Source organism: Theobroma umbraticum, unplaced genomic scaffold, assembly GCF_002168275.2.
Source record: "Theobroma umbraticum cultivar Fairchild unplaced genomic scaffold, ASM216827v3 scaffold_81.0, whole genome shotgun sequence".
NCBI classification, from domain to species: domain Eukaryota; kingdom Viridiplantae; phylum Streptophyta; class Magnoliopsida; order Malvales; family Malvaceae; genus Theobroma; species Theobroma umbraticum.
The window spans coordinates 804517-830078 of NW_018397268.1; the positions used below are offsets into that span (position 1 = coordinate 804517).

Here is a 25562-nt window from a genome sequence, read left to right on the forward strand (position 1 = left end):
AATTAATTTGATAAAATGTATACTATTTTCGTTTATAAATTTTTCAAAATTTTTCTGCCTATCGGATATGAGATTGAAATACACTACTTCCCTATAGGTGACATTGGCAACTTGTCTTCTCATAAAAAGAAGCATGAAAGCTGAGTGATAACTTTTAGCATGTGAGCAGGCTCTTTCAGATTCCCCCAATTTGCAAGAAAATTCAAAGGCTTTGCAGCTGTATTATTGCTTGCAGGACCATTCAGAAAGACGCAATGTCCACTTGGTCCCAGAAAGTGACTATAGAAAGAAAAACCTATCGAGTTCCAAAGGGAAGACAAAAAGGTTGGCCTGTCATGAAAGAAAATGTTTCTTAGTATGGCAGTCCATGAAAGCTGGACCACATCTAACCACCCATCTAACTCTGTGTTTTGCAGTTTGCATAGAAGTGGTTACAAAGAGAATAGTACTCGTCTTTAAATCAGGCAAATGCAGCAAACTGTGGGCCCTAATTCTTCATAAGATCAAGCTTTCTGCATCAGAATTGTTTGGTGGCTTCATTCCAATAGGAGAAAAACAAAATTAATGTAGCCAGGAACTTCAGATGCTTGAAGAACTGTAAACACAGACAGCCATGGATTACAGTAGATTCGATCAACTCTCCCTAGGTTTGAAGCTCCTACAGCTATGGATATGCTCCAGTAACCATTTCTGTGATTCGGATTTCCAACGTTTTTAAGCATGAAGAGAACGCTTGCAAGGAGCTGGTCCAAGATTCCTAGTCCTGAGATCATTCCAGGCGGTGGGACGGGAACATTCAGTTAAGGTTAGATTGAGGCTTGGGGCTTGCCCTCAACGGTATAAGAGACAGTCATCGGTATCCATCCTAAAACGAAAGAAGAGAATGAGAAAGTTGAGGGCTGGAATGCCAAAAGAAATTCTATAGACAAAATAACTTATCTCGGTGTACATCCCGTCCGAATGACAGATTCAACCATAGAGAAACTCCTAATTTATAATCTCATACAACCAAGATAAACCCTACTGGTAATGATGCCTGGCTAAACATCACATCAGAACAAGATACTCTAAGATAGTTTTGATTACAGAAGCTGACAAACGTTGAAATGAAAATATTAAGCAGCAACTACTGCCTCGGGGGTGCTTGTGACAGGAGGAGCAGCAGTGACAGGAGTATTACTGGTTTTTGCATCTTGATCTTTTGCAGGGGCAGGTGCTGGCGGTGGAGAATGCTTCAGGTGGGGAGGTGTATTGTGTTTCAGTTTCAAGAGTATCTGTCTCATCCTTGAAAGGTCAGCTGGTTTCCCAGGCTTCGGACCTTGGACCACGACAATGGAAGGCTTCTTCTCCTTATCTTTTTTCCCTCTCTTCTCTATTGCTGGCACTTCATTAGGAATGAGCTCTGCAATTGCTTTCCAGTAATGCTTATCAGCCTCAGTGTGGAACTTCTCTTGGTTGGCTACAAATATCTGACATACAGAATACAAGGAGATGAGTAATTTATACATGGCATTGACACATTGTTCTGCATCTAAGAAGTCACAGAACAAAAGTTAAGCAAATTACAAGAATGTTATCCTCTAATACAACAAACTGAGTCCTCATTATTTCACCAAAAAACAGTCTGTTTAGCTACCACATATTACCAGTTTAACAAGCTGAGTGGCAAGTTACATTGCTAATCAACTTCCAGAATCAGGGATGTGATGTAATGGGCCAACCACATAGTAGTTCCAATTACTTTCAACACATCTACAACCAACATTCCCCACTTAATTGATATGCCAGTTAAATAAAGTGGCTCAAACAACTCCTTGCCCCTAGGTGAACAAATTTTTTAATATCTGCGATGATGCTTAGCTCACAAATGGTAAAACTAGAAATTCAACATTGTCTATGTGCATGTTGAGATAGAATCATAATATGTTTCCTTGTTCTGAATATCACCAACTACATTGTTTAATTCTACATACTACTGTCACCTTTTTCCTTTCATCCATTGGTGTCTTAAATTATTTGACAAATTAATGAAAAACTTCATAAGGAATTTTTATAAGATGAAATTTTAATCTAGGAAAATAGAGTACACACTCTTGTGCAACAAAAAATCATGTTCTGGGAAACGCTCATTCACAAAACTATATGCATACTTGAAGGCTTGAGTAGCAATCATGGTTCTGAGAGCACTTGAGTTTAGTTATACGTTAATTTGGGGAATAGGTTTCACAATCACTTTCACAGAAGTTATTTTCATAAGATAAGTGGTTTAATCCAACGTACTCCAAAACATTGACCACCTAACTCCTAACAAATTGCCAGACGTTTACGTTTTGATCGTGTATTGCTATTTTCTCATCAATTGCAAGACAAACTTCTAATAGGACAATTGAGTTTCATACCACTCAAGAATATGTTTCCATCCCAATGCATATTACCAGCTCAAAGTTCAAGTATAGATGAAGAAAACTATGACATCAATATCTGCATTAGTATACAGCTTAAAGTCAACAGTACCTTCTCCCTTTCTCTGTTATTCGCTTTGTTGCTTTCACAGGTGACCTCTCTCTTTCTATAAAACTCAACTTTGTATTGCTCAGCTTCCTCGATTATTTGGCTCAACAACTCCTTTTCCCTCTTCTCCTTCTCCTCCAATCGAATCGCATTCTCCCTACGTAATTACAACAGCAATAATACCTAATATGAGTACCACTAAAACCGATAAAACATGCAACATCTTACACATTTTCATTAACAAAACAAAAACATTACTCATAAAACTGAATCCAAATTATGAAGAAACATTACATAAAAATAAGGGAATTTTGATAAATAGAGAAATTATCATTTCCAAATGTTCTCTTAATTCAATCTCTAAAAGTGAAGAGATTCAAAGAGAAATGAAAACCTAGGACATTTCCTTCTAGTTCCCCAAATTTCCCCCCAAATTTCGAAACTTTTCTCCACTTAAAACCCTACTATAACTTAAATTTATCAAAAGAACTCCAAAATTAGAACTTTTTTCACTAAATCCTTTTCTTTTCATATTCCTAAAACACCTAACTGCCAAATTCATAACTCCAGGTTCTAATTTTTAATTTTCCCCAATTTTACAGTAACCAAAAATAAAGCCAAAAAATCATCGAAATTATTCAAAAAAAAATCAAAATTTCGATAGATTTTAACCTTCTCCATTCCCTGAGAGCAAACCCTTCCTCGTGCTCCATCTCCGACGGCGGCGGTAAAATCGGCCCGTCCGATCCGCTGAAATGTTGGCCAAATCCTCCACCATTCGTGTACGACTGCGATTCAAACACGTCGTCAGTCGAGTCCTTGGCCGGGTCCGACTCGGCCACGAAAGAGTTGAATTGCTGAGACGGGTCGTATCCTTCGTAGCCGCTTCCATCATGTTCCTGGTGAGGAACAGACTGGACCGAGTCGTCTCCGAGTTGAGTGAACGAATCGGGGAACGTTGACATTTTTACTTTGTTGGGGCAAGGTCTTGTACGGATACGTCGAAGGCTTAATGGAAAATCTATGGAAGTCTAAATGGAAGGCGATAACTCATATGATCTTCTTTTGGGTTGAGTAAATGGGCCTATTTTGGGCCTTTTGGACAATTATTTGGGCTCTATTGGGCCTTTTTTGGGTTTGATTGGATGATTTGGAGATCCATGCTACTTCGACTCTGACCAGAGAGGAAGAACAAGCTGCAGTACTGTAATAGGGAGCTATCACCTTTGGCTTCAATGGCGTAATCGAGTTGGAAGAAGCTTATCTCTGATAGAAACAAGCTCAGAAGTGACATTAGTCATGTTTAATTACTTGCTAGGTGATTTAGTAGAACAACTGACTCCAATACTGAATATAGAAATTAAGCACTGAAGGAATCTCTCATCTCCCTCGTTGTTCTTATTGCTGGTATTACTTGTAGCTGTTTCTCCTCCTCTAGCTATATCTTGAAGAAGAATGGGATCTGTTACCTCAGCCAATCTTTCTGGCAATGCTAGCTTAACATAGTTTTGGAGGTTCAGATCCTCTTTACACATTTCATCAGTTGGCCTCTTCCCTGTAAACATCTCCAAAGAAAGGATGCCATGGCTGTACACATCACCGTAGGTAGACACCTTTTTTCCCAAGCCATATTTAGCAATTTTTTATTTATTAGAAATTTTCAAATCATGGTGAATTAGCTAAGATTAATGGATTCAGGAAAGCTACTGACATTGATAGGAATGAACCAGAAGTGAGTATTTACCTGGTGCAACATAACCAATAGTTCCTTTTAGTGAGCTTGATAGGCTTGTAGAGTAACTTTGCATGTCTGCAGACATGATATTTGTTAATCCAAAGTCACCTACATGGCCAACCATTTCATCATCGAGTAGACTATTGCTTAGTTTTAGGTCACAATGAACAACTGATGTTTCACAATGGTGATGAAGATACTCCAATGCGCAAGCAACATCAACAGCTATATTCACTCTCCGAGTAAACTTCAATTCCTTAGGTGCCTTGTCTGCCTCGTTCAAGCGGGTGGATGGGTGCAGCCAATCTTCTAGTTATCACTGACAGCCAAGATTTGAAGAGATGGCATGGTGAATCTTAGGTCCCAAGTAAGGCTGCCTTGAACTTGGTTTGAGCCAGTATCAAGAGCTGTGAGATTCAAGAGGTTGAATATTCAGGAAGGAACAGTACCAGAAAGTTTATTTTCTTCCACAGTTAAAATGTAAGGCTCGTGAATTCGCCAAGAGTTTCAGTAATGGCTCCCCTTAATCTATTTTCACTGATAGAAATTTCCTCCAAAGATGTTAAGTTCCCTAAGGAAAGTGGGTACTCCCCCTTAAATGGTTTTTATATAAAGATACTTTTTTTAGGTTTGACAAGCTGCCAAAAGCAACAGGGATTTCTCCAACTAATTGGTTGCTTGAAAGATCAACAACTCTAACTTTAGAGTATTGGAATGAATTTCACCAACTAAGGAGTTTGTGGAAAGTTTCAACTCTACCAATCTATGCAAACGGCCAACTTCCTGTGGGATTTCATGGCTGAAGCTATTGTTTTGATGATTTAACACTCTTAGAAAGCTTAAGATGCCAATGTATGGTGATATAGACCCCCTGAGTTCCCTTGATTGCAAGTCTAACTTGATTACTCTATGATGCCGGTGACTGCATGTAATTCCAGGCCAACGACAGATATGGACTGAATTGTTCCACAGCAGCATATTCCCAAGCTGATCACCATTGATCTTGGCTTTGAACTCCAGCAAAGTTTGTTGATCAGTATCATTTCCACCAGCAGCAGAGATTGCTAAACCAAATGAATTAGCAGCACATTGGAGCTGGTTGAAACAAGAGAGGAGACTAACAACAATGCAAACTGAAAAAATAAATCCAAATCAAATGGAAATTCATGCTTGATAATCCCATCAAGCAGAATAAACTTCCAAATTGAGTTTAGCTTCGGTTGGCGGCTTGGTTTGGTTCATCAACAAGAACTAATTATACATATAACGGCCCTGGCCTTGTTAAACCTTATCTTCTAAGCATGATTTGTTCAATAAAATGATTAGCATTTTGACAAGATTAAAATAACATTAACCAAATAAAAAAGACTAAGACTTGTTGACTAGCTAGAATTGTAAACTATAATCAGCACTATGAGCTTGTAATCAGTGAAATGAAAGCTGAAAAAATGAGTTAGGAAGCCACTTAATGATGGCTAATTCAATCAGTCTTACCCCTTTCATAGTTGGAATTAAAAGTTTCCCAAAGGATTGGTTTCTTTCTACATACAATTAATAAACCAACGAAGGAATGTCAAGGCATAATCAAATAGGTTTTTGGGTGATCTCAGGATTATCTAAACATGGCACCAGCTTGGTTCCTGAAATGGGAATATTAGAGATACATGAAAGAATGTCAATGACATAATTTACATATTTACCACTTATATATCGCAGTCGAACTCGATTAAATTTTATTTTTGTTACTTAAATTTAACTCAAAAAATAATTAATACATTCTAAATTGAGTTCTTACCTTTATATAGTCAGAGGTAAAGTTTTGAATATATCTATAAGATAGTACTTTGATATTTTTTTTGGTGGCTTTTCTTTATTTACTTTTATGTATGTGTGTATTAATTATTATCCTATTATATGTTATGATATTATAACTTTTTCGTTAAAATTGAAATTAATCTTGATAAATTCACAAGCCAATTGATCTCAAAATGAAGTATTAATTAAAATACATCAAAATTAAAGTTTTTGTTTTAATCTTCATGAAAGTTAAAAGAAAGATAAATAGTTAGAGACAAAAAGAGTATTATCTTCTGATTATTCTTATCATGAAAAAAAAAAAAATTACTTCATGGATAGGCTAAATAACAGGTAATTTTTTGGGTCTCATTGGGTTGTAATTGGGCTGGTTCATAGACTACTAACAAGCCCTTTGCAGGCCCAAAAAAAAAGTTTAATTCATTAATTTTTGCAGAGATGAAAATAGCTTAAAACTCATAAGTCAATTTAAAGCAAGCCAATTGCTTGCTATGAATGTAAGAGATTAAAGGTTCAATTCACCATTGTTTTTATTATATGAGACTCTCTACCAACCATTAGAATATTGATATTGACACAAGTTGACTGAGTCAAGGTGTTTTCGATTTTCCAAGTTAATTGAATCTTTATCTACACCAACCATTTACCACTTGAAATCCATGGTTAAATTAGAATAATGTAACCTATAAGCAAAGTGATTGATCTGGTTTTTATGAAGCAATTATGTTGCAGCTGTTCTTCTTTCTTTCTTGCACTTCTTCTGTTTTTGAAAATTTCACCACAGTCCGTCAATAATTTCTCTAAAACAACAATTAATTTGATCAAATACTTTGTTGAAATTTCATTGGTAATAATACCCTATTTACAACAAATTTTTCCGATTATTGGAAAAATTCAGATATTTTGTAGTGTTTGATTCAACTCTTAGATTATATTTACTTGATTTTCTTAACTTTATATTAAGTTTTTGGTGTGTGAGTTGTTAAAGAGAATTAAACAGCCTCACAATTAGATTTATATATTGGTAATCAAGACTTTGTACCACTGAATTCTTAGAATCAAACACCTTTTCTTTGGTATAAGAAGATATTGAACTAGTTGAGAGGGCAGAGTCATAAACCTTGTCAACATCCGTTGCTGTTGACACTCAACATGCATTTCCATTGTCTTACTATCACTGCCAATGAAGTAATTATTTGACCCAAAGCAAATATCCATGCTAATCTCTGAAGATATTCCATCATTAGATATGCAATGGGGATTCTCCTTTTTCTTTGCCTTCTTAGCAGTGAAGTAGGCAGGAATCTGAAACTTTATTAGGAACTTCTAAGGAGAGATCATCGTGTGGATCTTTAGTGAGATTTGCCTTGTACACCAAAAGGTGAGATAATGTTCAACTAATTAAATGCTAAGGCATCCCTTTTGAATGCAAGTTTAATTTGGTACGTGAATGTGACTGCAGTTTCACTGCATAAAGTCATGCATTTGGTTATTCTTGGTACTAAAGATATCTATTTGATTTCTTGGCATCTGGATATTTTTTTCTTCTAATCTTCAATTATTCTTTGCATTCAAATTTGGTTGTTTGGTAGGTGTGTGGTTGTGGCTGTGGTTGCAAGTCATGAAACTTGACAACAATAGGCATGAAAACTGAAGTTGATCATCAATAGTCATATCTTCATGAGTGGCAATCGTCGAAATGGTTGAGCTTTTCATTGTGGCCATATCTTTCTTTTTGGGCTATACCTGACTTTAAGAATTTGATTGGGACTGCCTACCTTCTTCAACAATAGAAGACATGGAAGAGTTTCAAAAGTTCTACAGTTTATAGTTTGAATCTTTTTTTTCTGCCAGGAACTGCCTACCTTCTTTGACAATAGAAGACATGGAAGAGTTTCAAAAGTTCTACACTTTATATTTTGAATCTTTTTTTCTGCTCAGCCAATAAAGTGGTTTTCATGAATAATCTGCTCAAGGCAGTGAGGGATACAAACACAGTGCTAAACACATACTTATGCCAGCTTACAAGTATGCAGCAATACAGGTCAACAGGAAGTACATTTGCTGGTAAAAGCAGAGGATACAGGCTAATCATAAAAACATGGTAAGAAAATGAAGAACTAAAATCAAAATGAAACTACTTTAGGGAGCTTTTTTTGTGAATATAGCTGTAAAAGGAGTTGATGGCTGCATGGGGAATAGCCACTGACTCAGTAAACATGCAGAAACTTGGACCAATGTGTGATTAGTTGTGCGGGCTTGTTACGCACCTTTGGTCATTAACCTAGAGTTGTTAACTCATTATGCATATAAAAAGGCCTGTAAATTAATGAAATGAACCTTTTATGTCCCAGAACTTTGAAAAGTCTCCCCTTGCTCTCTTTATTTTCTTTGGTTTACACAATTTTTCCCGCAATTCTTCCATGTTCTTTCTATTAACTTTCGGCTAAACAATTCATGGTTGCTACTGTGTTAAGCTTCTTTCTAAGACAAAAATCCAACAGAACCAACCGGTGGCGTATATAGGCAAAAGTAAACCTCATTCGTCAGTTCATCTGCTTGATGGGGTTAGCAGGCTTGCGCTTGGAAGTGCCTTGGGCACTTATTTCTGCTGTTTCACTGCTCTTGTGCTGTAATTCACAAGGTCCTTACTCAATTGGTTCAGCAAAGTTAGTAGTCAATGGAAATGACACGGACAGACAGGCTTTGCTCGAGTTCAAGGCCAAGATAGCTGGTGATCAGCTTGGCGTTATGCGGTTGTGGAACAACAGTGTTCATTTTTGCCAGTGGCATGGTGTTACATGCAGCAGCCGACATCAAAGAGTGACCAAATTGGAACTGCGATCACTGAAATTAACGGGAACCATAACACCATATATCGGAAATTTTAGCTTTCTAAAGGTGTTGAATCTTCTAAACAATGGCTTCAGCCATGGAGTTCCTCAAGAAATCAGTCGCCTGCGTAGGTTAGAAGAGTTAATACTTGATAAAAACCCCTTAGGCGGTCAAATTCCTTCCAATATATCTGGATGTTCTAAGCTCAAACGCCTTTACATAGGACACTGCCAGCTTGTTGGAGACATACCTGGTGTTCTTGGCCTATTGTACAACCTAAAATCTTTAGGTTTAAGCAACAACAGTCTAACAGGGAGTATCCCACCTTCCTTGGGCAATATATCGACTCTGGACGTAGTTTATCTATCACTTAATGAACTGCGTGGGACTATCCCTGAAGCTCTTGGCCAATTGAAAAATCTAACTCTTTTTTCTGTGGGAGCAAATGGACTTTCAGGTATAGTTCCTTCATCAATTTTCAATCTCTCTAACATTAGAACACTTGATATCGGTTCAAATCAATTTCAAGGTAGTCTTCCTGCAGACTTGGGAATCACCATACCGTATGTTGAAACCCTTTATGTCAGTAGAAACCAATTCAGTGGACCATTCCCTCTTTCAATATCCAATGCTTCAAATCTCATAGACCTAGAGTTTTCCTTCAACAAACTTGTTGGGAAGTTGCCTTCCTTTGAAAAGCTGGATAAGTTGGAATGGTTTACCCTTACCTACAACCTCCTTGGAAGTGGGGAAGCAAATGACTTGGACTTTGTCTGCTCTTTAATGAATGCCACCAGCCTAGTGGCGTTGGAGATAAACTACAACAACTTCGGAGGTGTAATACCTACTTGCATAAGCAATCTGTCCACTAACCTCACATTTTTCCTTTTAGACAACAATGAAATATCAGGAACCTTTCCAGTTGGGATTGGAAATCTCATCAACTTAGAGATGCTATTGGCAGGAAGTAATCAGTTGTCAGGTTCCATTCCTTCTGCTATTCAGAGGCTTCAGAAGGTACAGACGCTCGATCTATCTAATAATTCTTTCTCTGGAAGTATTCCCTTTTCTCTTGGAAATTTAACCATGTTGCTTCAGCTGGATTTAAGTCAAAATAATCTTGCGGGTACAATTCCTTCCAGTCTCAGTAAATGTGAAAATCTTCTTTTCATGGATCTTTCAAACAATAACCTTACTGGCTCTATACCCCCTGGAGTACTTGGACTCTCATCGTTGTCCTTGAACCTTGACTTATCCTCAAACTACTTAACTGGTGATCTTCCTAATGAAGTAGGAAACTTGAAAAATCTAGGTCAATTGTCTGTTTCTCAAAACAGGTTATCAGGTGTGCTTCCAAGCAGTCTAGGTTATTGTATAAGGCTAGAGAAGCTAATAGTGAGTGACAATTTCTTCCATGGAACCATTCCTTCATCCTTCAGTTCATTGAGAGGTCTTGCAGTTTTAGACATTTCCCACAACAATCTCTCTGGTGAAATTCCTGAATTCTTTGCGAACTTTACATTGCAATATTTGAATCTTTCTTACAATGATTTCGAAGGCATGGTACCTACTGGTGGAGTTTTTAATAATGCAAGTGCTACATCCATCGAGGGAAACAATAAACTTTGTGGTGGTACACCCGAGTTCCATTTGCATGGATGTAACTCGAAAAGGTCTAGGAGGAAATCGAGCAATCGACTCAAACTAATACTTGCTATTGTTTTTGGGCTTTTAGGAGTAACTTTGGTACTCCTCTTTCTCCTTGTTTTTTGGTTTAGAAAGAGAAGAAAGCAACCTGCATCAACTTCTCCTGAAAATTCACTTTTAAGGTTATCCTACCAAAGCATCCTAAAGGCTACTGATGGATTCTCTTCAGCCAATCTGGTAGGTGTAGGAGCCTACGGTTCTGTGTATAAAGGAATTCTCCAAGAGAATGAAATAGTTGTTGCCATCAAAGTACTTAACCTTTTGAATCATAAAGCTTCTAGGAGTTTCATGGCTGAATGTGAGGCCTTGAGGAAAATTAGGCATCGAAATCTTGTCAAAATATTAACAGCATGTTCAGGTGTTGACTACCATGGCAATGATTTTAAGGCGCTTGTCTATGAGTTCATGTCTAATGGAAGCCTAGAGGATTGGTTGCATTCGTCTATCGAAATTCAGGCAGAGTCAAAGAAAAGCATAAATTTATACCAGAGACTGAATGTGGCTATTGATGTTGCTTGTGCACTGGATTATCTTCACCATCATTGTGATCAAACATCGATTGTTCATTGTGACCTCAAACCAAGCAATATTCTACTTGATGATGAAATGACTGGCCATGTAGGTGACTTTGGCTTAGTAAAATTCATTTCAGAAGATGTGCAAAATTACTCTGCAAGCCAATCAAGCACCCTTGGATTAAGAGGAACTATTGGTTATGCTCCACCAGGTACACTTCTTAATCATTCTTTAGATGTTTTCTTAGCAATATGAGCTCAAAAGCTACAAGAATAACTTGGATGTGAGGAATTTATTATTTGTAAATTTTCGTAAGGGGGGTCTACTAGGCAATTGCAGCCACTATTTCTGATGAAATGATTTGCAGAGTATGGCTTGGGAAGTGAAGTGTCAACATATGGTGATGTTTACAGCTATGGAATCCTTTTGCTGGAGATTTTTACTGGAAAGAGGCCCACTGATGAAATGTTTAAAGATGGCTTGAACCTTCACAACCTTGTCAGGACAGCTTTGCCAGAACGAGCAGTTGAGATGACCGATCCCATTCTTCTTCAGGAAAGAGTCACAGGAGAAACAGTAGCAAACACTAGTGATTGCAATGAAAGCAGCCAGAGCAATACGATACTCCTTCAGTGTTTGAATTCAATATATGAAGTTGCACTCACTTGTTCGGCTGAATTGCCAACCATGCGAATGAACATGAGCGAAGTTGTTGCTGAACTTTGCTTGATCAGAAACAAGCTATTTCCAACTAAGCTAAGACCAGAGAGACATATACATTCGAATCACAAGGTAGTGATGTCTTACATCCAAGCAACAAGAATGCATAATTTGCTTAAAAATTCATGTAAAAGTATGACCTCTTTGTAAGAGATTTACTTATTTCCTTCTGTTGCAGGTGTTCTAAACATCGATGGCTTCAAGCCATCCAGATCATAAGCTGCTGTTTTTCTAGTAGAATCCCCAACTTCTCCTGCACGAACTCCACCCTAGAAAGAATTATTAGTTCCAATCAGTATGTTATCTGTTCTTCTTCTTCTTCTTGTGCATCATCAACTGATTGATTTAGTCCAATGTATCTCATCGTTTGTATAACCTATTACTAATTGTAGTCTTATTTTCTTATAGTACCACTGATTTTCTTCTTCTTCCCTTAGTTATGCATATGACAATGGGAGGCAAAATGGCTTTGTATTTCTAAAACCTCCTTAACAAAGTCATAAAACTTGACAAACAGGAACTTGTGATTGATATTGATGTTGATAATAATGTTAAGCATTCTCTAGAGGAAAGTATTCTCTCCATTACTTAAAACAGTTGTGAAGAAAACTACCATTGCATCCTCTGTTTCCTACTTAATTTGCCACCAATTTGATTTCTAAACTTAAGATATCAGTCTATTACTAATAAATAGGAATTTTATTTAATGTATGAATCTATGTGAGATTATAATCTTTTGGCTGCAACCCAGCTATTCCAAACCAACACCTGTGGTCCAAGGGAACAACACCCTCATAAATCGTTTGCCTGTCAATGGTTTTCTTGTGGCTCTATTTTCTTCTTAGCAAATCTTTGTTCATGTCAAAGTTGGAACTCTTTAAGGATAACAATCAATTTGTCAACATATATCTTAGTTTCTTATTGGATTTATCAAATTATGATATGAATTTAAGCTCTGGCAGCCATTTCTCTTTTGTCTGTGAGCAAAGGAATTCTTATCTGTCCAAAAGAAAAGCAAAGAAGAAGATACATGCAAAAAGAAGGAATCTGCTATAATTTACAAGCAGAAGTTAGAACAGAGCAAGCTAGTTTTAACGATTTAAGCACATAAAGCCACTGCCACGGACCATAAACTTTTATTTCAACGGTAATGAAACAAGATAAATTTTTCCATCTGCTAGTTTGCAGATGATCTCTAACTCTTCAAATCAAGTTGAAGTAATAAACTTTGTTATGCATTGGCAGCTTCATATTCTTTTACTGTTGGCTGGTGGTCCAGACTCCAGACAACAACTATCTTTGGTGGAAATTCTAATTCTGCGACTTGTTTGAAGGGGCAAGAAAGACTGATTCAGCAGCCAAGTAGTTTCCTTAGATCACAGCTTTTACAACTAAAAAGACTTCACCCTTTTTTATTTTTTTTGAAAATTAAAAACACTTCACCTGTAAGAATTCGTTTGCATTGTAAGAATGTTGAATTTAGTATCAAGTTTTAGTCCTGTGTCTACATTTCATGGCTAAAATTCCAACTCTACTGTTTAATGTTTGATGAATAAAATAAAATTTCTCGTGCTTAACATTCTGTGAGTGAGGATGAGGTTATGTCTGAATTGATCTGGTTAAATGCGGCTACGTTTAATTCCAAACAAAATGAATTTTAAGAAGGCTCCGTCTTATGCACTGCTGGAGTATGGCTTTCCTTCAAAACTCTCTTTTTCTATTCCCACAAGGAAATTACGAGGCAACTTACCTTTGTAATCAAGTAGTGTGAATGATAGTCCTAAAACTTCAGCTCTGACTTGAAATTGCCTGGAAGTACTGCAAAGGGGCAATGACCAACAGCTACGTCAAGTATTTAGCGTGTCCAAAACTTCACTGACGAGTGTAAAACCAGATAAAACCAGAGTCCCAAAAGTCCTACATTTGCACTTAGTTCTTGTTGATGAACTAGGCACTCTCAACTCAAGTACAAACTAATCTCAATTCAGAAACTTATATCTTCACTGATAATGAAGCTATCAGGCAAGCATTTGAAACTGTCCACCTTTCTTTTCCTTGTTTACCCTGCCGTTACTCTCCTTACTTTCTTTAACCTGCAAGGTCCTAAGTTTCTTGGTTTGGCAACTCCTGTGGTTATTGGAAATGAGACGGATCGACGAGCTTTACTTGAGTTCAAGGCGATGATAATTGATGATCACTTCGGGGTTTTGCAATCCTGGAACGACACTATCCACTTCTGCCAGTGGTATGGTGTTACATGCGGTCACAGACATCAGAGAGTCACCATGTTGGACTTGGGATCCCTAAAGCTCGTGGGGTCTATATCACCATTTATTGGAAATTTGAGCTTTCTCAGGTTGTTAGACCTTGAAAACAATATTTTCAATCAAGCAATCCCTCAAGAAATTGGCCGTTTACGAAAATTGCGAGAGTTAACATTGGAAAACAACACCCTAAGTGGTGTAATTACTTCCAATTTGTCTGGTTGTTTTCGGCTGGAATCAGTTTCTCTTGCAGGCAACTTGCTAACCGGAGAAATACCAGGTGTGCTTGATTTCTTGTCAAACCTAAAAAAAATTAGATTCAGTCGTAATAATTTAAGGGGGGGTATACCGCCTTCCTTGGGTAACATATCCTCTCTGGAGTCTATTGCTTCAAGTGATAATAGATTGAGTGGGGTTATACCAGAAACTCTTGGCAAATTGAAAAATCTTGTATCTCTTTCTGTGAATATGAATGAAATTTATGGTGTCATCCCTGCCTCAATTTTCAATCTCTCCAATATTAGAAAACTTGGTATGGTCAAAAACCAGATACAAGGTAGTCTGCCATCGGACTTAGGAATCACTATGCCAGAGATTGAAATCCTTGCTTTCGGGTTTAATCAATTGATTGGACCATTCCCTCTTTCAATATCCAATGCCTCAAATCTTGTTCTCCTTGATGTTGGCCGAAACAAACTTAGTGGACCCTTGCCTTCATTTGAAAAGCTGGATAAACTATCACGATTTTTAATTGAGGGCAACCTTCTTGGGAGTACGATGGCAACTGACCTGAACTTTCTTTGCACTTTAAACAATGCTTCCAGACTAGAGTGGATAGATATAGCCCAAAACAACTTTGGAGGAGAATTACCGGATTGCCTAGGCAATTTCAGCTATCTCTTAGCTTTAACTATCCAAGGTAATAGAATATTGGGAAGAATTCCAGCTAGGATTGAAAATCTCATCAACTTGGAGATACTAGCGGCATCAACCAATCAATTATCAGGTTCAATTCCCCTTGGAATTGGGAGGCTTCAAAAGTTAAAGATATTTTTTGCAGTTCAGAATTCTCTCTCAGGGGTCATTCCCCCCTCTTTAGGAAATTTGACAATGCTAATTAAACTTGCTTTAGGTTATAACAATCTTCATGGCAACATTCCTTCAAGTCTAGGAAAGTGCGAGAATTTAGTTCAATTGTATCTTTCTAATAACAACCTTAGTGGATCTATACCCCCTGAAGTAATTGGGCTCTCATCCTTGTCCATGTCCCTAGACTTATCTTCAAACTATTTAACTGGTGTGCTTCCCGCCGACGTAGAAAATATGAAAAATCTAGGTAGATTATATTTGTCTCAAAACAGGTTATCAGGTGTGCTTCCAAACAATCTTGGTAGTTGTGTAAACCTGGAGGAACTATTCTTGAATGGCAATTTGTTTGAAGGTCCCATTCCTTCATCTTTGAATTCATTGAGAGGTCTTGTAGCATTAGATATATCTGGCAATAATCTTTCGGGTGAGATTCCAGAATTTCTTGTGAGCTTTGAGTTTTTACAGTATTTAAATCTTTCTTTCAATGATTTTGAGGGTATGGTACCAATTGAAGGAGTATTTAAAAATGCAAGTGCTACAATCGTTGATGGAAATCGTAATCTTTGTGGAGGTACCCCTGAGTTGCACTTGCCTAGATGTAACTTGAAAGAATCCCATAGAAGATCGAAGAATTCTCTGAAATTAAAAATTGCGATTGTTTTGGCAGTTTTAGGAGTGACTTTGGTATTCTCATTTGTTCTCATTTTGTGGTTTAGAAAGAAAAAGATGAAGCCAACAGCTGCAGCTTTTGCAGAAAATTCACTTTTAAACATATCATACCAAAGCCTCCTAAAGGCTACTGATGGATTGTCCTCGATGAATTTGGTTGGTTCTGGTAGCTTTGGTTCTGTATATAAAGGAATTCTTGAAGAGAGTGGAGTAGTTGTCGTTGTTAAGGTGCTTAATCTTCTATGTCGTGGAGCTTTCAAAAGTTTCATGGCTGAATGTGAGGCATTGAAGAACATCAGACATCAGAATCTTGTCAAGGTCTTAACAGCAATTTCGGGTACAGATTATCAAGGGAATGATTTTAAAGCCTTGATCTATGAGTTCATGCAAAATGGGAGCTTGGAGGATTGGTTGCATCCATCTGTTAGCGTGAATGAGGCAAATGAGGCACCAAAAAGCTTAAATTTTTTTCAGAGATTGAATGTGGCCATTGATATTGGTTGTGCATTGGAGTTCTTCATCATCATTGTGAAACACCAATTGTTCATTGTGACCTCAAACCAAGCAATATTCTACTTGATGATGAAATGGTTAGCCATGTGGGTGACTTTGGGCTAGCGAAATTCATTACATCAGGTATGCAGAATAACACTTCAAGCCTATCAAGCTCCCTGGGTTTAAGAGGAACAATCGGTTATGCTCCACCAGGTAAGTAGACTACTCTCTATAGTTTTATACCATATCTATAATCAAAGATTAAATTTCAAATGAATCCATATATAGTTTTCTTTCAATATGATAAAAGTAGAATACATTCTTTCAAAATCAATATGCTTTTTTAATTTAACTAACATGTTCAGAGCTCTGATGTGAGAAAGCCATTTGCATCTATTTCAAAATTTTTTCTCTTATTTTGACAAATGCATTGCAGAGTATGGATTGGGAAGTGTTGTGACAACATATGGTGATGTGTATAGCTATGGCATTCTTTTGCTGGAGATGTTTACTGGGAAAAAGCCCACTGATGAAATGTTTAAAGAGAATTTGAGCCTTCATAACTTTGTTAAAACAGCTTTGCCAAATCAAGTGGCTGAGATTTCAGATCCCATTCTTCTTCAAGAAAGTTTTCAAGGAGAAAGAATGACCAACAAACAGAGCAACCAAAGAGATAACAGGCTCCTTCAGTGCTTAAATTCAATATTTGAAATCGGAGTTACCTGTTCTGCTGATTTGCCTACTGAACGATTGCATATGACTGATGTTGTAGCGAAGCTTTGTTCTATAAGAGACAAGTTGCTTCCAACTCGACCATTAAAAGCAACAGGTATACGAATACTGTTATAAATCCAAATAACAATAAAATATAATTCATTATAATTTTTTTAAAAATATTTACATCCTTTGAAAAATACCAGACTCATGATATTTTCTTATCTAAGTGCGACTTTAAGTTGAATCCCAACAATAATTAAGGTTAAATATTTTCTTAAGCTGCAGGTGCTCCCAGCCCACACTGTCCTCCAAACTGAGAAAAAGAGAAGATAATTATTACCTCAGCATAAGAAGTAACCATTTTCCTTGTTTTCTGAAGGATAAACTCTGGAAAATTGTAGGATTTAGTTGCAAGTTCTAGTGTTTGTGCCTATCATTTCTTGAATAAAGTACTTTTTCCTTGTGTTTAGCTTTCTGCAATGGAAGATTATATATGCAATGTTCTGAGAGAAACCATTCCTTTGTATTCTGAGAAACCAACTCTGCCAGAACGTTGAATTTCAAGTTCTCATATTGTGTCTACCATTTCAAGAATAAAATTCCACCTCTATCGTTTAATGTTTCTTGAATGAATTACTTTGTTCTTGTGTTGAAAATTCAGGGATTGGGGAGTCTTGGCAGTATCAGCTACGCTAATTCCAGTCTCGTCCTGTGTTTCTTGTGTTCCTACTCGTTCAATTGGAATGACCCATGGAAATTAAAAACTTTTGTTTAATATCCTTTCTTCCACAAACAAAGCAATTAAAACTCTTGACCCTGCTACCAATATCCTCCATGACAGCCACATTTATTTCAAGGCCTCCCATGGCAGTTCTACAATTTCGGTCAATCCCAAGAAGCAGGAACGAGTAGTCCTCCCCAATCCTGCACCTGAAAATGCTTTATCAGTTTTCTTGTCTTGTGGCCATTTTTTTCAGTGGTCAAATGGCTTGTAAAGTCAAGTATTTAATGCTACCAAACCTTGACAAAGGAAGATACAGCTAGATAAATAAAAACAAAATTCCAAAGCTTGGTTTAGAATATTATTCTGGCAATGGTATTAAGCTGCTATTCATTGGTCGAGAGTCGCTTTCCTTCGAAAGTTTCTTTTGTCAATTTCCACAAGGAAATTACAAGGCAGCTTACCCTTGTTTTCACGTTTTGTAATTTAATAGACAGTGGGAGTCCATAATTGTCACCCTGCTGACAATATTCTCCATAAAATCCAAGTTTTCCTCTCAACGTTTACTTGAAGTCTCCTCCTATCATTTTTCTTACAAGAATTTAAACATAGGTAAGTTATCTGATAAAGATGTTCCATCCCCAACTTCTCTGTAGGTCGGTGCAGAGAATTCGTTTCAAAGTCTAAATATAGTTTTTATTGCTTATTCATTCATTTCAATATAGTTAGCAAGCAAGGTTTTACGTCTGTATATAAATCCTTCATCAAGTCATAAGCAATCTTAAAAAAAAAAAAAGGTCATAGGTAAAAGAAAAAATCCTTCCATTAAGTAGGCTAGGGACCGTGCAGGCAAGTCCTACGACTTCAACTCTGACTGGAAATTAAATTGCCTTGAAATTAAGAGCCCTGAATCCGAGCTGCAACTGACAAAGCTAAATTTTTATCTTGTGGTCATATTTTCCTTGGCCACGCCACATGACTAAGTCAAGTCTTTTGCGCGTCCAAAACTTCATTGATGAGAGGAGATAAAACCAGTAACAAATCAGAGGCCCGAATATCCTACATTGCACTTAGTTCTTGTTGATGAACTAAGCACTCTCAAACTCAAGTACAAACTAATCTCAGTTCAGAAACTTATCTAGCTTGATGATGAACCAAGCACTCTCTCTTTTCCTTGTTTACCTTACCCTTATTCTCCTTGTTTCGTTTAACCTGCTAGGTCCTAACTTGCTTGGTTCAGCAGCCCCTGTGGTTACAGGAAATGAGACGGATCAACGAGCTTTACTCGAGTTCAAGGCAGAGATAATTGAGGATCCTTTCGAGGTTATGCACTCCTGGAATAATACAATCCACTTCTGCCAGTGGTATGGTGTTACATGCGGTCGTAGACATCAGAGAGTCACCTTGTTGAACTTGCGATCCCTAAAACTCGTGGGGTCTATATCACCATTTATTGGAAATTTGAGCTTTCTTAGGCTGTTAAACCTTGAAAGCAACAGTTTCAATCAAGCAATCCCTCAAGAAATTGGCCGTTTGCGAAGATTGCACACATTACTACTGGGAAACAATAGCCTAAGTGGTGTAATTCCTTCCAATTTGTCTAGTTGTTCTCGGCTTGAGTCAATTGTGTTTGGAGGCAACCTGCTAACTGGAGAAATACCAGGTGCGATTGGTCTCTTGTCAAACCTGATAGGATTTAGTTTTAGCGGAAATAATTTAAGAGGAGGTATCCCACCTTCTTTGGGTAACATATCCTCTCTAGTGTATATTTCCGTGGTTAAAAATAGATTGAGTGGGGTTATACCTGAAGCTCTTGGTAAACTGACAAATCTTGAAGTCTTGGCTGTGTCGGAAAATGGAATTTCTGGTATCATCCCTACCTCAATTTTCAATCTCTCCAATATTAGAGTTCTTCATTTGATCAAAAACCAAATACAAGGTAGTCTTCCATCGAACTTAGGAATCACTATGCCACATATTGTACATCTTTCCATAGCGGATAATCAATTTTTTGGACCATTCCCCATTTCAATATCCAATGCCTCGAATCTTCAAAACCTTAGTGTTGGGATAAACAGACTTAGTGGATCGATGCCTTCATTTGAAAAGTTGGATAAACTATCACAATTTTCAATCGTGCGCAACCATTTAGGAAGTAGGACTGCAACTGACCTGAACTTTCTCTGCACTTTAAACAATGCTTCTAGACTAAAGCAGATAGAGATAGCTGAAAACAACTTTGAAGGGGAATTACCGGATTGCATAGGCAATTTGTCGAGGAATCTTGAAACTTTAAATATTCAAGGGAATAGAATATTGGGAAGGATTCCGGATGGGATTGGAAATCTCATCGCCTTGGAGGTACTAGCGGCATCACAAAATCAATTATCGGGTTCTATTCCACTTGCCATTGGGAGACTTCAAAAGCTAAAGATATTTTATGCATCTCTCAATTCTCTCTCTGGGGCCATTCCCTCCTCTTTTGGAAATTTGACAATGTTAATCGAACTTGCTTTGAGATATAACAATCTTCATGGCAACATTCCTTCAAGTCTAGGTAAGTGTGAAAATTTGGTTGCCTTGATTCTTTCTCATAACAACCTTAGTGGTTCCATACCCCCTGAAGTAATTGGGCTCTCTTCCTTGTCTATTGTCCTAGACTTATCTTCAAATTATTTAACTGGTGTGCTTCCCGTTGAAGTGGGAAATCTGAAAAATTTAGGAGAATTGTTTGTGTCCCAAAATAGGTTATCGGGTGTGCTTCCAAACAATTTTGCTAGCAATGTAAGACTGGAGAGACTGTTCTTGGATGGCAATTTGTTCCAAGGCCCCATTCCTTCGTCTTTGAGTTCATTGAAAGGCCTTTCAGCTCTAGATATATCTAGAAATACTCTTTCCGGTGAGATTCCAGATTTTCTTGTGAGCTATGAGTTATTACAGTATCTAAATCTTTCTTTCAATGATTTCGAAGGTATGGTACCAATTGAAGGAGTCTTTAAAAATGCAAGCGCTGCACTCGTTGAGGGAAACAGTAAGCTTTGTGGAGGCATCCCTGAGTTACACTTGCCCAAATGTAACTTGAAAGCATCCAACAGGAGATCGAGCAATTCTCTTAAATTAAAAATTGCGATTGTTTTCGTGATTTTAGGAGTGACATTGGTATTCTCTTTTCTCCTCATTTTGAGGTTTAGAAGTGAAAAACAGAAGCCAACAGCAACAACTTGTGCAGAAAATTCACCTTTAAACTTATCATACCAAATCCTCCTAAAGGCTACTAATGGATTCTCCTTGACGAATTTAGTTGGCTCAGGTAGCTTTGGTTCTGTATACAAAGGAATTCTTGAAGAGAGTGGAGTAGTTATTGCTGTTAAGGTGCTTAATCTTCTATGTCGTGGAGCTTCTAGAAGTTTCATGGCTGAATGTGAGGCACTGAAGAACATCAGACATAGAAATCTTGTCAAGATCTTAACAGCAGTTTCAGGAATCGATTATCAAGGGAATGATTTTAAAGCATTGATTTATGAGTTCATGCAAAATGGGAGCTTGGAGGATTGGCTGCATCCATCAGTTGGCATAAATGAGGCAACAAAAAGCCTAAATTTTTTTCAGAGATTGAATGTGGCTGTTGATGTTGGTTGTGCATTGGAGTATCTTCATCATCATTGTGAAACACCAATTGTTCATTGTGACCTCAAACCAAGCAATATTCTACTTGATGATGAAATGGTTAGCCATGTAAATGACTTTGGGCTGGCAAAATTCATTACATCAAATATGCAAAATAACACTTCAAGCCTATCAAGCTCCCTTGGGTTAAGAGGAACAATTGGTTATGCACCGCCAGGTAAGTGGACAACTATACATTTAACTACCAAATCTATAATCTATATAATCTAATGTAGATTAAATTTGAAGCATATCCATAGTTTTCATTCAAGATCATAAAAGTAGAATGCATACTTTGAAATCAATATGTTATTTAATTTAGCATTTTAAGAGATTTGATGTGAGAAAGCTATTTGCATCTGTTTAGAAATTGTTGTTCTTATTTGTGACCACTAAATTGCAGAATATGGCGTGGGAAGTGTTGTGACAACATACGGTGATGTGTACAGCTATGGCATTCTCTTGCTGGAGATGTTTACTGGGAAAAAGCCCACTGATGGAATGTTCAAAGATGATTTTAACCTTCATAATTTTGTTAAAACAGCTTTGCCAAATCAAGTGGCTGAGATTACAGATCCCATTCTTCTTCAAGAAAGTTTTCAAGGAGAAATAATGATCAATAATACTCACATCCAGAGCAGCCAAGGAGATAACAGACTTCCTCAATACCTAAATTCAATATTTGAAATCGGAATTGCATGTTCTGTCGATTCGCCTGTTGAACGAATGAATATGACTGATGTTGTTGCTAAGCTTTGTTTTATAAAAGACAAGCTGCTCCCAACTCGACCATTAAGATCAACAGGTACGCAATCTTGTTTATAAATCCAAGTAACAATAACACATGAGTCATTATAAATATTTTTAAAAATGTTACATCCTTTACAAAATGCTAAACCCATGATATGTTCTTATTTAACTGATATTTTCATTCAAGTCCTAACTGGTTTTAAAGTTAAATATTTCCTTCAGCTGCAGGTACTAGGTGATAGTTTGTTGGCTTGTGAAGTTGCTGCACTCTTGATTGGCATTGCATTTACAACAAACTCTATCCTCCAAACTGAGAATAAGAAAAGATAATTATTACCTCAGCATATATAAGAAGTAACCATTCCCTTGTTTTCTGAAGGATCGACTCTGGAAGAATGTAGGATTTAGCTGCAAGTTCTAGTCTTTGTGCCTATCATTTCTTGAATAAAATACTTTTCCTTGTATTTAACTTTCTGTGATTGAGGGATTATGTCATATTTAAATTTAAGTTGTAAGTTCAGCCATGTTAATTCTAGAAAAATGAATAATAGGAAGCCTTTAGTTTATAATTATATTTACCACACACATATTGGGCTCGAACTTGATTAAATTTCATTTTTGTTACTTAAATTTGACTCAAAAAATAATTAATACACTCCAAATAGAGTCCTTATCTTTATATAGTTAAGGTAAAGCTTTGAATATATATAAGATGGTACTCTTATATTTTTTTGATGAATTGTTTTATTTTTGGACAGTATTTTTATGTATTTGTGTGTTAATTATTATCATATTATATGATATGATATTATACTTTTTTTTATTAAAATTGAAATTAATCTTGATAAATTCACAAGCCAATTGATCTCAAAACAACGTATTAATTAAAATGCATCCAAATTAAATTTTTTGTTTTAATTTTCATTAAAATTAAAGAAAAACAAATATCTATAGACAGAAAGAGTTTTAATTTCTTATTATACAAAAAAAAAAAAAAAAACCTCCTTCATGGACCATCTAATTCTAAGTAACAAGCAATTTTTGAGGGTCTCATTGAGCTTTAACTGGGTTGATTTATAGACTACTATTGAGCCCTTTTCGGGCTTATAAGAAATAATTTAATTCATTAATTTCCTAAGAGATGAAAATAACTTAGAGCTCATAAGTCAATTTAAGGCAAGCCATTGCTTACTATAAATCTAAACGATTAAAGGTTCAATTCACCATCGTTTATATATATATACACGGGACTCTCTACCAACCATTAGAATATTGATATTGACACAAGTTGACTGAGTCAAGGTCTTTGCAATTTTCCAAGTTAATTGAATCTTTATCTCTACCAACCATACACCACTTGAAATCCATGGTTAAATTAGAACAATGTAACCTATCAGCAATGTGATTGATCTGGTGATTGTATATGAAGCTATTATGTTGCGGTTGTTCTTCTTTCCTTCTGGCACCCTCCCTTCTTTCTGTCTTTCACTACAAAAAATAAGGAAAACTTTCGACGAAGATTCTAAACTTTGTTCTGCGTTGGCTGGTTCATAGTCTTTTATCCAGACAACAACTATCTTTGGTGGAAATTCTAATTCTGCAACTTGTTTGAAGGAGCAAGAAAGACTGATTCAGCAGCCAAGTAGTTCCCTGAGCTTACAGCTTTTACCACTAGAAAGACTTCACCTGCTAGAAAATTCGTTTGCATTGTAAGAATGTTGAATTTAGTTTCAAGTTCTAGTCTTGTATCTACATTTTCTTGACTAAAATTCCAACTCTACTGTTTAATGCTTGATGAATAAAATAAATTTTCTCGTTCTGTGATTGAGGATGAGGTTATGTTTGAATTGATCTGGTTAAATTCGGCTACGTTTAATTCCAAACAAAATGATTTTTAAGAAGCTTCCGTCCTATGCATTGCTGGAGAATGGCTTTCCTTCAAAACTTTCTTTTCCAATTTCCACAAAGAAATTACAAGGCAACCTACCTTTTAATTAAGTAGCATAAATGATAGTCCTAAAACTCCAGCTCTGACTTGAAATTGCCTGGACGTATTGCAAGGGGCAATGATGACCAATAGCCCTCAATCCTTTACTGTACCTGACAAAGCTAAATGGTTTCGCTGGTCACATGACTAATTCAAGTATTCAGCGTGTCCAAAACTTCACTGACCAGTATAAAACCAGATAAAATCAGAGTCCCGAAAGTCCTATATTGCACTTAGTTCTTGTTGATGAACTAAGCACTCTCAGCTCAAGTATACAAACTAATTTCAGCTCAAAATCTTATACGTGGCTTGATGATGAAGCTATCAAGCAAGCATTTGAAACTTTCCAGCTCTATTTTCCTTGTTTACCTTGTCGTTATTCTCCTTACTCTCTTTAACCTCCAAGGTCCTAACTTGCTTGGTTCAGCAGCCCCTGTGGTTAATGGAAATGAGACAGATCAACGAGCTTTACTCGAGTTCAAGGAACAAATAATTGATGACCAATTCGGGGTAATGGGCTCCTGGAATAATACTATCCACTTCTGCCAATGGTATGGTGTTACATGCAGTCGCAGACATCAGAGAGTCACCATCTTGGACTTGGGATCCCAAAAGCTCGTGGGGTCTATATCACCATTTATTGGAAATTTGAGTTTTCTTAGGGTGTTAAACCTCGAAAACAACAGTTTCTATCAAGCAATCCCTCAAGAAATTGGCAGTTTGAGAAGATTGCGAGAATTAACACTGGAAAACAACACCCTAAGTGGTGTCATTCCTTCCAATTTGTCTAGTTGTTCTCGGCTTGAATCAGTTATATTATACGGTAACCGGCTAACAGGAGAAATACCAGGTGTGTTTGGTCTCTTGTCAAACCTACAAGGACTTTCTTTTAGCTTTAATAATTTAAGAGGGGATATCCCGCCTTCCTTGGGTAACTTATCCTCTTTGTATTTTATTTATCTATATGGCAATAGATTGAGTGGGGTTATACCTGAAACGATTGGCAAACTGACAAATCTTATATATTTTGGTGTGAGTGGTAATGAAATTTCTGGTGTCGTCCCTCCTCCAATTTTCAATCTCTCCAATATTAGAGTTCTTCATATAGGCTTAAACCAGATACAGGGCAGTCTTCCCTCGGACCTAGGAATCACTATGCCAAAGATTGAAATCCTTTCTATCGGGTTTAATCAATTTGTTGGACCACTCCCCGTTTCAATATCCAATGCCTCAAATCTTTCTGAACTTAATGCTCAAGGAAACAAACTTACTGGACCCTTGCCTTCATTTGAAAAGCTGGATAAACTATCACGATTTTTAATTGGTCACAACCTTCTTGGAAGTACGATGGCAACTGACCTGAAC

At 36.9% G+C, this 25562-nt stretch overlaps 5 protein-coding genes across 7 annotated transcripts in view; 4 read left to right on the forward strand and 1 right to left on the reverse strand.

Moving 5' to 3' along the window:
• Window positions 1–892: 892 nt before the first annotated feature.
• On the reverse strand, window positions 893–4763 carry CLC2 (Clathrin light chain protein). The gene is made up of 4 exons (XM_021440441.2): window positions 4256–4763; window positions 3184–4124; window positions 2515–2668; window positions 893–1469 (listed from the first exon to the last, which is right to left on the reverse strand). Exons 2-4 carry the CDS (start codon window positions 3474–3476, stop codon window positions 1116–1118), a joined length of 801 nt encoding a protein of 266 aa, XP_021296116.1. The 5' UTR covers window positions 3477–4124; window positions 4256–4763; the 3' UTR covers window positions 893–1115.
• A 3617-nt stretch (window positions 4764–8380) lies between these two features.
• On the forward strand, window positions 8381–13345 carry LOC110425444 (putative receptor-like protein kinase At3g47110). 3 transcript variants are annotated; one of them, XR_016351809.1, is made up of 5 exons: window positions 8381–11330; window positions 11487–11911; window positions 12018–12134; window positions 12802–12986; window positions 13085–13345. XR_016351809.1 is itself a non-coding variant. In XM_089785133.1 (3 exons), the coding sequence occupies exons 1-3, from the start codon at window positions 8624–8626 to the stop codon at window positions 12024–12026; spliced, it is 3141 nt and encodes a 1046-aa protein (XP_089641259.1). In that variant the 5' UTR covers window positions 8381–8623; the 3' UTR covers window positions 12027–12779. The 3 variants fall into 3 exon arrangements, 1 of the variants encoding a protein (XP_089641259.1); XR_016351810.1 differs by lacking the exon at window positions 12802–12986 and having other exon boundaries at window positions 13085–13344; XM_089785133.1 differs by lacking the exons at window positions 12802–12986; window positions 13085–13345 and having other exon boundaries at window positions 12018–12779.
• Window positions 13346–13848: 503 nt separating this feature from the next.
• LOC149526603 (uncharacterized) lies at window positions 13849–17228 on the forward strand. Its single transcript, XM_089785063.1, is given in 4 exon segments — window positions 13849–16372; window positions 16375–16569; window positions 16793–17187; window positions 17190–17228. Coding segments are annotated over 4 exon segments (3153 nt in total).
• Window positions 17229–18943: 1715 nt separating this feature from the next.
• On the forward strand, window positions 18944–22784 carry LOC110425318 (uncharacterized). The gene is made up of 4 exons (XM_089785096.1): window positions 18944–20693; window positions 20766–21638; window positions 21864–22265; window positions 22433–22784. The coding sequence occupies exons 1-4, from the start codon at window positions 18944–18946 to the stop codon at window positions 22447–22449; spliced, it is 3042 nt and encodes a 1013-aa protein (XP_089641222.1). The 3' UTR covers window positions 22450–22784.
• Window positions 22785–24512: 1728 nt separating this feature from the next.
• Window positions 24513–25562, forward strand: part of LOC110425445 (uncharacterized) — a 3359-nt gene continuing 2309 nt past the window's right edge. The window contains exon 1 of the mRNA XM_021440366.2: window positions 24513–25562. This exon is cut by the window's right edge and continues 1663 nt beyond it. Coding sequence (XP_021296041.2) covers window positions 24513–25562 — 1050 coding nt within the window.